The 12831-nt window shown below is 36.7% G+C and overlaps 1 protein-coding gene across 1 annotated transcript in view; it reads right to left on the reverse strand.

Annotated features, from left to right (window-relative positions):
- Positions 1–12831, reverse strand: part of F13A1 (coagulation factor XIII A chain) — a 162388-nt gene that overhangs the window by 88529 nt on the left and 61028 nt on the right. The window contains exons 5-6 of the mRNA XM_035030792.1: positions 6754–6872; positions 4084–4191 (exon numbers count right to left, since the gene is read on the reverse strand). Coding sequence (XP_034886683.1) covers positions 4084–4191; positions 6754–6872 — 227 coding nt within the window. The remainder of the gene's footprint in view (positions 1–4083; positions 4192–6753; positions 6873–12831) is intronic.

Here is a 12831-nt window from a genome sequence, read left to right on the forward strand (position 1 = left end):
TTTGAATGAGGTAAGAAGACAGATCCTCTGTGCAGATAAGAAGGAGGGTTATGTTTACTGCATAGTCTGGGAAACTGAACCACAGAGGGGTTTAGTGCTGTGGTCCTCACTGGGGATGGTCTTAACCCCCAGGGAACATTTGGAAATATCTGAAGCCATTCCTGGTTGTCACAACAGGAGGGTGGAAGGTGCTACCATCATCTCTAGGGTAGAAGCCAAGGATGCTGCTAGAATCCTTTTGTGCACAGGCCAACCCCCACAACAAGGAACTATCCAAGGTCATCGACACTGGACAATAAAAATTTTTATCTGGGGATTGTGCACTTAACATCCGGATTTATATTACTATTATTATCATTAGAAAGTTTGTACACCTGAATTATTGTCTGTACTCATTCAGCATTGTGCTCCCACCAGCTCCCTGCAAATTCCCTGCAATCTTCAGTGCTAGACTTTGTCATGACCACAGTAGGCAAATTTGTCTTTGGGGCCTCAATCTGCACTTGCCTCTTGTCCCTACTGGGTCCTCTTCAGGCTGCTCATTCCCACTCCTTCGTGGCAGCAGTTGATCCCAGGAAATCGAACTGAAGTCAATGTATTGCCCCTCCCAGAGAATTTGCATGTCACCATGTCTAGCTGTCCTAGTACTGGTATCCTGTGAAAGGAATTTCTAGCCTTGGTGACCAGCCTGAGGAGATACATAAGAAGAATTCCTAAAACACCCAGCAGCAGCCTCAGTTCTTCCCGCCGACGAGGCCAGCCCCCTGAGAAACCAGGCACAGGTTCCTCTGCCTTGGGATCAACGTTTTGGCCAGACTCCTGCAACTTCAGGACATTTTCTTTTTGGGCTTTCTAAATACATCTTCTCCTATTTTAAGGCAAATTTTTGAGAAATTTGAGGGGGATCTTTGTTTTGTTTTTCTTTCAGTCTCTGTTTAACTTCACTCCATTTCAGGATAGATATCCAGAATTTGTGAACAGGAAAGGAACTGCCTACATGACCAGAAAACAGTTGACTTTTTTTTTTTTTAAAGTGTCATGTTTTTTATTGATTTTCAGTTTCTAAAATCATTATAACTGCATAAATTTTGAAAAGATTTATAGAGCTCTTCTAAGGATTAAAGGAGAAAATGGATATGAAAGGGTTTTGGAAACTATCAAACATATATTTTGTGGATGTAAACAATAGTGGGAGTAGAAACAGAAATATCGTCCAAAACGACCCAGGGTGAAACAATCAACAAAATTAAAAGAAAACCTTCAGGATGGGAGAAGATATTTGAAAACAACATATCTGATAAAGGGCTAGTATCCAAATCTATAAAGAACTTATCAAAGTCAACACCCCCCAAAATAATCTAGTTAAGAAATGGGCAGAAGACATGAACAGACATTTTTCCAAAGAAGACATTTAGATGGCTAATAGACACATGAAAAGATGCTCAATATCACTCATCATCAGGGAAATACAAATCAAATCTACAATGAGATATCATCTCATACCTGTCAGAATGGCTAAAATTAACAATACAGGAAACCACGGATGTTGGTGAGGATGTGGAGAAAGAGGAACACTCTCAAACTGTTGGTGGGAATGCAAACTGGTGCAGCCACTGTGGAAAATAGTATAGAGGTTCCTCAAAAGGTTAAAAATAGAGCTACCTTATGATCCAGCAATTGTACTACTAGGTATTTATGCAAAGGATACAAAAACACTGATTCGAAGGGACACATGTACCCAAATGTTTACAGCAACATTGTCAACAATAACCAAATTATGGAAAGAGCCCAGATGTTCATTGACTGATGAATGGATAAAGAAGATGTGGTATATAAACAATGAAACATTACTCAGCCATCTAAAAGAATGAAATCTTGCCATTTGCAATGACATGGATGGAGCTAGAGTGTATTATGCTAAGGGAAATAAGTCAGTCAGAGAAAGACAAATACCATATGATTTAACTCATGTGGAATTTAAGAAACAAAACAGATGAACATAGGGAAAGGGGGGAAAAAAGAGAGGGAGGCAAACCATAACAGACTCTTAACTGTAAGAGAAACAAACTGAGGGTTGATGGAGAGGAGGTAGGAGGGGGATGGGCTAAATGGGTAATGGGTATTAAGGAGGGCACTTGATGTGATGAGCACCAGGTGTTATATATAAGTAACAAATCATTAAATTCTACTCCTGAAATCAATATTACACTATATGTTAACTAACTAAAATTTAAATAAAAACTTGAAACAAAAACAAAACAAAACAAAAAACCGCTCAGGGTAGGGCCTCTGTCCCCTAATGCCCAAGACCTCTCCCTTCAAAAATAAAGCCAACCCAAACCAAACCATTTATCCTCACCCCTCCCCATAGGTTCTGTCGAGTTCTAAATCTTATAATTGGGTTATCTATTTTCAAAATTAGAACTCCATAGGTGTTTTGTGACTAATAACACTCAAGGAAATTTGCATTAGGATTGTGTGTTTAACACAAGAGTCCACGGCTTCCACTTGGCCAGATGCCACTACAGAAAGTATTGGGTTAGCTGTTTCATGTTTACTTCCCTCTTGCATTGGCTTGTGTTAGGCAGTGATTTTTAGATTAGTAAAAATATGCACAAGGTGTGAGTAAGCTTAGGCTGGTGAGCATGCCATTTCAGAATGCAAGAAGGCATTAGTTCATATTCAACCACTGAGAGCTGTTGCTTCCTTCTCACTGCAAACCTGCAATGGTAACTTCCAAGGAAAAGAAAAATGCGAATCTTGTCTGGGAAACAGGAATAGCAGTGATCACCTACAGGTCTAATATATATTGTTATAAATAGTTATTATAAAGAAATTCCTAAGTTCTTTAGAATTTGCCATCTTTTCATTATGCAATGTGAACTAACAATAGAAAACAAAACTGCCTGGAGAGATTGGCTTTGCCTTCTTTTTATGCCCATGATCTTCTAAATTTACATGTAGCTTAGGTACTAATAAAAAACAGCCCTTCTTCTTAAAAGCTAACCAGAAATTATATTTCACATCACTATCATTCTAATATGTTTACATGAACAATATTGATTTTATTTAACTCAAACCAAACTCAAAGACAAAATTCTTCCCAAGAGAGGATTTGTTTTTTGGAAAACTTAAGGAAATTGATAAGATAGATTTTTTTTTTTTTTTTGCTCAGTCTTTGATTGCAGGAAATAACACCTCGCTTAATGTTTCTTCAAGAATATTCTGCTCACAAACCGGATTTGGTATGCTTTAATGCACCAAAGGCAGGATCTATGTGCTGTATTTATCAGGACAGTCCAGGACCTGGGCATCACATTTAATCCACTTTGCCACCTGACCCCCAACCTTCCTATTCATGATAATTCTGTCTCCTCTCCTAGAAGCTGTTCCATTGCAGGATCTCTGCATTCTTGAAGATGTTTCAGGATCTTCTATAGAGAGCCGCATGGGAGGCAGGAAATGTCTAGATTGGGAGTCTGCAGACCTGGGGTCTAGCTGAGGCTTTGTCACTGACAAACTGTTATCACCCTGTTTCCTAACTTGTAAAATGGCATGCATAATATCTGCCCTACTTATCTCATGCAGTTAATGTGAAGAATGAATTACAAACTATAGGCTAAACTAACTTTCATAAACTAGAAAGCCCTATGGTGTGGTATCATTATAACAGAAGCTAGGATTTAGAGTCATTTATTTCTTTACTTTTACATGGGTGTGAAAATGGGGAAAAGCTGTGTCTTGCTCCTTTTTTTCCCTCTTTTTCTGATGCTTCTTGATGTTTGTTTGATTGATAGATTATAGTCATTGACATTTTGTCATGGTCACTCCTCAGTCCCTAGGCAAGAGATTCTAAGAATAAGTGGTCTATAGTATCATGTTATCTATCACCATTTGTCTGAAGCTAAAGAAACATACAGCACTGAGATAAGATTTTGTTTTATAACACTTGACAAGTTCAGGGAATTCAAGACTCTTACAAATAAAAGTTTAAGTCATCATTTCAACAGCTCTTAATGAACTGGCATCTATAATGAGGCAAATGACATGTGTAATCAACATGAGGAGTCAGTAGTTGCTTACCATTGCAGACCCAACACGGCTGACTTTGATGGGATTCGCTCTACCAGAAAGGTCCATTTGTGCTTTGTCCATCACATACAGGCAAGCGTCAAGGATGCCATTCTCAAACTATTTGGGAAAAAATAAAAAATAAAATATAAAATGAAAAAGATGAAAAAAATAAAAGAGAAACTACTTAATGTCCACTCTGCAAGCCCAATATTCCCTACCAAAAAACAAAATGAAAGCACAACCTGATGTTTAGGATATGTGTTTCCTATATAGTAATCACCCATAATCTTTAGTATGAAATGTTAAAAGTAGAAGGAAGAAGACATCCTCTTTTGTTTTTCAGTAAGATGGATAAAAACTTAAAAAGCAAGCTAGAAACATAAACAGAACTACTGGAGAGCTAGTATACTCAAGGATCCTGAACTGACTTGAAGTTCTTCAGAAAATTGTGTAAATTAATTTAGATTTCTCCAACATGTGGGCTCTAGTGCCCAAGGCAAAGGAATAAACGATGTACCAAACTCAGGCCAAAGTCTTGAGACCTCAAAAGTAACACGAATGCTTGTGCATCTCAAAAATAAATGGCTCTCAGGTTATCACAGGGAGGTATTTCAGGCCTGTACACCTTGCACTGGTAACAGTAGGACACCTCGTATCATGAATGCTTCTCCAAGGTTTCTCCTCTTTTAGAACAAGGTAGACTCCAGGGTCAAAGAGAGGGCAGGAAGGCCTAGAGAAAGATTACATTATCAAGGGAACAGCCTGGAAGTCAGTTCCATTGCAGGATCTCTCTGTTCTTAAAGATGTTTCAAGATCCCGTACAGAGAGCAGCATGGGAAGCTGTTTATAGTTCAATTTCCTTAGAAAGAACTACTGGCCCCATGCAACACCAGAATTTTTTTTTTTAAAGAAAGGAACAAGGGCAAAATGGGGAAATTTCACCTATAATGCACCTCACTGAACAAGAGATTTCCCTCAATACAAACACTTTTCATATCCATCCAAGTACTTGTGACAGAAACCACAATCTTAACGGCTAATTACTGTGTAGTTCTTTATTAAATCTAGTTAAAATATCAACTTTCTGGGAACCCTAAACTGATAGGATTCATGCTGTAAAGTAAGGGCACTAGTTGTTCAGATATGTAAAGAACTCATTATTCTGGTTCTTATTAAGCATCATTTCTCAGTCTGTGGGACATGAAGTAGTGAACTGGAGAGGTAAGAAACAGTCACAGAACTAGTTGTTTCCCTGCATCATTGCAAACTACTGGCTTGGCTGGTTGTTTGGACTGAAAGACCCAAATTAATGGACTCTGAATGACAACAGAGACAGATGGTGACTGTGCTCAAGGGTGTCTACCCAAAGGCTACTCAGCATGCTGGCTGAGGAATACCCTGATCATGCTTGGGACTCTTTCCAACTCTTCCCTGTTACCCACCTTGGTGACTTTTTTCCTTATTGATCTCTACATAATGTCACTTCGGGGATATAAATAGAATCTCACCCAAACATTAGGAATTAAGGCACTAGACAATAGGCAATATTGTGGGCTGTATGTCACTCAGGAAGGGAGGGCTTGTAACCAAGGAGCCAGGTGGGGATCCAAAAACAGGAGAAGAGCACACAGATGATTAGCTTGGCAGGACATCAGAAGTGCAGGTGAGTAAGTCTCAGCACTGGGCACACAATTCTCAGGAGTCTGGGTGAAGAAGTGGGTCATGAAGTCAGGCAGACAAGACAAGAACTATTGATGACATTGATCCCAGTGGCCAGGCTGGAGCAGGGGTAAAGGATGCAGGGAAAGCTCACATGGAAGTCAAAAGAAGGTATCAGAAACCAAGAAAGTATCATGTGACCTGGCGAAGCCAGGTTCCATGAAATCTACCCTCCCATATACCCAGAACAATGGTGCACAATTCCAGTCATCTCAGCCAAATTCTGAGAAATGACACACTCAACTTTTCTCATGTTGCTAATGAAGGGTCTTGCTGAACCACAGGACATGCCTTCTTATGGGAATATGGTAGAAATATCAGTCACTTCTTCCATTGTTAGAGATATCAAACTGAAATAGTGTGAATTATTGAATATCTTAAATGGAATACCATTTGCTATTTTATACCCAGACAGTGTGTTATAAGATTGTAGTTGATAAAATGTCTCAAGGTAAAAGTCTAGTGGGCCCTCCTTTGATGAAATGGTGACATTCTTTTCTAATTCTAATTTCTAATTTTCTAGTATCTTATACTAACAAAAAAGGTGATTTATTTGAGTTGACCACACGCCTTGTAGTATCCTTTGCAGTATTATCAAAACACTTTTCCTTATAAGAAAGGGAAAACTTCAATCCATTCCATGTTGAAGAACAATGTCTGAGCTAATGAGATTTCACTGTACTGGATGCCAAGCATTTCTCACTAGAATGCCACGTTATCCATAGAATCTCTGATCTCTGTAACCTTGTAATACCTGAAGATATGTGCTTTCAGTGGATAAATTATGTAGTTGCCTTTCTAAGTCTCTACTCCTGGGCTGTCTGTCTTGGAGTCTCAGATTCTGAAAAGCAGGACATTGTGCATGTCTAATATTGACATATGGCACCTTGTAGTGATACATATGACAAAAAAATATTAAGGAAAAATGTCCTTGACAATGACAAATATTAAATGGCTCACCTGACCATAACTCCAGCTTCTACTCTTGATGTCATTGAAGTCTCCATAAAAAATAACCCCGATGTCATTCAGGACATACTCTTCTCTTTCTTTATCATCATCCAGGTATACAGCATCCTCTGTGTCAGAATTTAAACATAATGACCATTACCAAACCAGACTGTTTTCATATACTCGAAAGTTTGTTCTGGTCCTAAGCTGCATTTTAATTAACTAAATGAAAAAAAAAATGTATTTTGTTTCACTAAAGAGAGCTCATTTCCTGATATGTAATTTCAGAAATGGTGAACCTAATAGGTAGCGAAGATCAGCATGTAAAGGATGACATTTGTCAGCAAAATGCTGACAAACTCTGGCCTTTTAAGTTCCAAGTAGCACAATTAAATTGACATGTCTCATTAAACATTTTTAGGATTCTGGGACATCGGTAGTTTCAGAATCAGAATTCTGTGATGCAGATACAAATCTGTAACACAGATCAAAAAATAATTTCCAAGCTATTAACATTAATAGAAAACTAGCTGAACTGAAATGATTTTTAAAACAAGTCTGGGATGTATTAGAAGAATGCAGCATGGTCTGTCCTGCCTGGTGTGTGGCGTATCATGGACAGGAGGAGGCAGGCTGGGGGTCGTCTCCTATCAATGAACAATCCTTGCGGATATGTTGGTAAGTATGTGTCCGACCAGTCTCTCGAATCAGCTTCCTCCACTGTGAGGACTTTTCTTCCCTGTGGCTATAATCTCAGGAAGGTCACGCTCCCCATCTGCCTGCTTAGTAATTAGCCTGATACTTATTCTCAGGCCAGGTATGAAAGCAGCAAAAGTTATCACCAACAAAGGCAGGACCACACAGGTATAAATCACACTCAGGTAAATTTGCATGTTTGGAACAGGGACACGTTTGATTCTGACTGGGGACATGGTTTATTATGTTTCTCTGGCTCCCTGTTACCTTTGCAGTGTTCTTTCCTCCTCATTCCATGGTAAGACTTTTATCACTCTTTTTTGGAGTAGTGTCAACCTTGGCTGCACATTAGAAGCATCTGGGTAGATTTAAAAACTTCTAATTCCACCTGGACTGAACTCTAGATTGATTAAATAAGAGTTTCTGGGGCCTGGGGCCAAGATCCAGGTATCGAGTGTTTGTTTTTTCTTTTTAATTTTATTTATTTATATTTATTTATTTATTTAAAGCTCTCCAATGATTCTGATATGCACCACAATTCTCTAGCCCTTTGCTATTCAAAAGAATCATTGAAAGACCAGTGGCATCAGCATTACCTGGGAAGTTAGGGAGAAATGCAGAGTCTCAGGCCCTGGCTCAAGTCCTATTGAATCACACTCTGCATGTTAACAAATCTGCAGGGGATTTATGTATACATTAAGGTTTGCAAACCACAGCTCGGTCCAACCAGTTTAGATCCCCATTCTGGGCTATATTATAGCTGTGATCGAATCATTTGGAGAGCACTTGGTCTTATCTCCTCCCCAGTACTTTGTTATATCTTCCTCTTTCTATTCTCTACCTCTTGCCTACTACTTGCCTGGTTTTTTGCAACTGTAAACACACACACACTCACACACACACTCACATTTACACAGACACTAATGTCCAATAAACTGCACCCATTTAAGGTGTGCAATTTCACAATCAAAATAATAAACATATCCATCACTGCAAAAATTTCTTGTGTCCCTTTGTAATTCCTCCCTCTGGATTCTCTCTCTGACCTCCCACTCCTGCCAGGGAACCATTAATCTGCGTTCTGTCACTGTAAATTCATTTGCATTTCTTAGAATTTTATATAAAAAGAATCCTCTAGCATGTACTTTTTTGGGGGGGGAGGGGGTCTAGCTTCTTTCACTCAGGCTCCTTATTTGAAATTCACCCTCTTGGTTTGAAATTCACCCTCTTGATTGAAATTCAGTCACTCTCCAAATGATTCGATCACAGCTATAATATAGCCCAGAATGGGGATCTAAACTGGTTGGACCGAGCTGTGCTTTGCAAACCTTAATGTATACATAAATCCCCTGCAGATTTGTTAACATGCAGAGTGTGATTCAACAGGACTTGAGCCGGGGCCTGAGACTCTGCATTTCTCCCTAACTTCCCAGGTAATGCTGATGCCACTGGTCTTTCAATGATTCTTTTGAATAGCAAAGGGCTAGAGAATTGTGGTGCATATCAGAACCATTGGAGAGCTATAAATAAATAAATAAATAAATAAATAAATAAATAAATAAATAAATAAATAAATAAATAAAGTCGTATCAATATCTCATTCATCCCAATGCCATGTCATGTTTCCAGGAAAATCAGAGTTACATGACAAATGTGCAGCAGCCTTCTCTCTGCCCTTGCAGGTGTGAGCTCTGATGCTTCACGTTGGCCTTTCAGGGTCTGGAGGCAGAATGCCACAGTTTTACCGGCAGTCTGTGCATAGGCATATGGCCCCGAAACCGAAGTGAGAGCTTCATTTCCAAGTGGAACAAACCAGAGAAGCGACAACTGAGTTCGAGGTCAATGTTTCTGAGTAGAAGCACAAAAGAATGCTTTTAAAAGAAAATCCCATTAGGGTGTGTGTGAAGGGGCATTGACCATTTGTTATATCTTGCATAGTCCTCCACCAGATATAATCATACATCCTGGAAAGTAAAGCCACTTTTGTTTTCATCCTTTTATAATAGTGGCTTAACTACTGTGACCATTGTGATAATAAACATCTTAGTCAAGTGGGTTTCAGAGGCCTGTTACTAAGATAGAAATCTCCTATTAAGACCACTGAGGTCTAGAAGTGCCATTTGACAATGTGTTTTTAACACGTTTTCATTATAATATGAGATGTTTATAGCTTTGTCCTATAAGATATTAGAAATTGCATTGTATTATAGAGCTACTATAATTTAAATGATTGGTATAAAAATAGATTAATGGGTCAAAATAGAGAGCTTAGAAATAGATTTACTGTATGCATGTTTTTATGAAATTAATATATGATAAAGGAAATACTATAAACCAAAGATGAGTGTTTATTAAATTCAGTGAGAAAATTGGCTGTTTGTGAAAAGTAAATTCTCTGTACACCAAAATAAATTGAAAATTAATTTAAAACCTGAATTAAAAAACAAAGCATAATAAATTTAAAATAAAAATAAAAAAATGAGTATTTGGTCTCTAGATGAAAACATTTTATCTAAACAAAAATAATAGAAAAAATAAAAGAGTGTTTTTTAGATTTTTATTATTTATTTATGTATTTATTTTAGAGAAAGAGCGAAAGAGTGAGTGTGAGTTGGCGTGGGGGTGGATGGGGCAGAAGGAGAGGGAGAGAGATAGTCTTAAGCAGCCTCCACACCCAGCTCAGAGACTGATGCAGGGCTCAATTCCACAACCTTGAGATCATGACTTGAACTGAACTAAAGAATTGGATGCCCAACCGACTGAGCCACCCAGGTGCCCCTTGGTGTTTTTTTAAAGATAAATATATAACTTGAATTTTAGATATAATATAATTCAAAAGTGTATAACAAACTAGGGATATATTTGCAACAACAGAAAATCTTAGCAATTTTTCCTTATATATAAAAATTCCAATAAATTGATGAGAAAATTATAAAGTGCATTTAAAAAGTCAACAAAAGGAAAACCTGTTCACAGAGAGGAAATGCAAACAGAAACTAAATATATAAAAACAATTTTAACTGAGTAGTAACCTAAGAACTGCAAAGGTTTATTAGTAAATTTTTATCCACAAAAATACAATTTCAATCTATTTTTATTCTTTTACAGACAATATTTTTTTTTTACTTGACTTTAAGGTTTGGCTTTTTCTTTAAAGTTTTGACATTTAAACAGTTTGCATCCAAATATGGGTCTTTTTTTCATTTACCAGGTTTGATACACTCTGATCCTTTACAGTTTGACAATGTGAGTCTTTCTTCAGCTCTGGGAATTTCTCTTTTAACTTTGACTATTTTCTTTTTTTTATTTTTCTATATTTTCTTATAATAAAATGCCTTTTAGGCAGATGTTGAACTTTCCAGATGTCCTCCATGCCTCTTTTCATACTTTCCTCTCTGTCTCTCTCCCTCTGTCTCTCTCTCTATGTATGTATTATATAAGAAAATATGTTAAGAAAGAATACCATCAGCATCTCCAGAAGAATTGAGGAATTCCTGGAACAAAAAAATGGTTGAATGAAGTATGGTATGTAATGAACAGCTATATAAAAGCATTGGGAAGATCTCTATATACTGCTATGGAAGGATATCCAGGAGCTCTTGTTAAGCAAAAAAAAAAGGTGCACAAAAAATGTATGTAGTTTATTACCTTTTATTTAAGAAAGAAGGGAGGTAAATAGGTAGGTAGATACATATTTATGTACATTCACATGTATGCTTATATTTTTAAATGTAGAGATAAACCAAAAATTAACAAAATTATTATCTAAAGTGTAGGAGGGATAATTGGGAGTTAGACTTTCTCTTAAGTATCTTTATTGTTTTGTAATTTGACTTTGGGGTTACATAAATGTTGTGTAAAGTCATAAAACAAAACTAAATAGAAATAAAAGACAAAGCTATTTCTAAATAAATGAAGCCAAAATGAAGCAAATGAACATGACTGTGTAAATAGATTAGTGACTTAACCACAGAAAACTATTTCAAGTTACTTTAAAACAGGGTAATTTCACTATATATGCCCAGTAGAATATAACATAAAGAAAAGCTGTAAAATAAACAAAAAAAATGAAAGAAAAAGTAAACTGTATTAGTTACCATATTGTTACTAATAATATTGATATTGCTATTCTGAAATGAATACAACATAAGCAATCATGTTAATGACATTAGAAACCAAGATTTGCAGGATAAGAGAAAAAATGCATAAGCTAAATCAAAGAAATAAAATTTGAAACCTTGTATTTTAACTTCAAGCCACTTATTACATAATATTCTTTTGCAAATCATTTTAGATTTAGTGCTATTTTTCCTCAATTGTTTTATTAATTTTTTTTTTTATCTGGAGGGAAAGGCATTCTTTCATTTTTCTTTTCATAATGACTTGTAGGCATGATATGATACTTAGTACTGTAGCTACCAGAAATTGGTTTGTAACTCCTGCTGCTGCAGACTAAGAGCTGGACTGATTTTGAGTAAGAATGAAAGAATTAAAAAATCTGACTTCAAAAAGAAGTTTTTCTTTAAAATTTTTGTAAAATGGGGGCACCTGGGAGGCACAGTCAGTTAAGAATCTGACTCTTGATTTCACCTCAGGTCATGATCTCAGGATTATGAGATCGAGCCCCACGTCGGGCTCTGCACTAGGCATGGAGTCTGCTTAAGATTGTCTCTCTTCCTCTCCCCCTGCCCCTCTCCCTCCTCCCCCTCCTCCTCTAAAAATAAATAGATAAATAAATAAATAAATAAATAAATAAATAAATAAATAAAATCTTTGTAAAATGGCTGTAAGACTGACTCATCCTTGGAAAGCATCATAACTGAGTGAGGTTTACATGGTTGCTGGCCCTCCCAGCCCCATACATTTCTGTAAGTTACCTCTGTGCCTTTGATTTCTCTCTGAATCTTATATGCACATTCGTTTTCTTACTCAAGAGAAAGAAAAACGTATTAAAAAAAAGAAAATGTATTGAATAAATGAATAAACTTAATACATAAAATTATTAAATACTTCTTTAAAAAGTGTAACTTAGTCATTTATAGCATGTCAAGGATAAATTCAAAGAACTTTTTTTTTCCGAAAGCGCTGTCTGGAGCCTATTGTGTAAATGTAGGTGTTTTGTAAAATAATCTTAAAATTGTACTTTGACATGTTTTTGGTCAGATTGCATCAGGCTTAATTCGTTTTGTTTTGTTTTTCATTTGAAAATGACTTTAGTATTGATTAATTCCATAATTGCCATATTCTGACATTAAGAGCTGCATATCAGTGCAGTAATATACTTTGGGGTATAGGCAGCTTCTTTGCTTCTTCTTTGTCTATCCTTGTCAATTAAGATTTCTTTTCTTGACTCACAAATCCTTTGATGCTTTTAGCCAGAAATTAGTCTTA

The sequence above is a fragment of the Mirounga leonina genome, unplaced genomic scaffold (assembly GCF_011800145.1).
Source record: "Mirounga leonina isolate KUSES-001 unplaced genomic scaffold, KU_Mleo_1.0 Mir_366, whole genome shotgun sequence".
NCBI lineage: Eukaryota > Metazoa > Chordata > Mammalia > Carnivora > Phocidae > Mirounga > Mirounga leonina.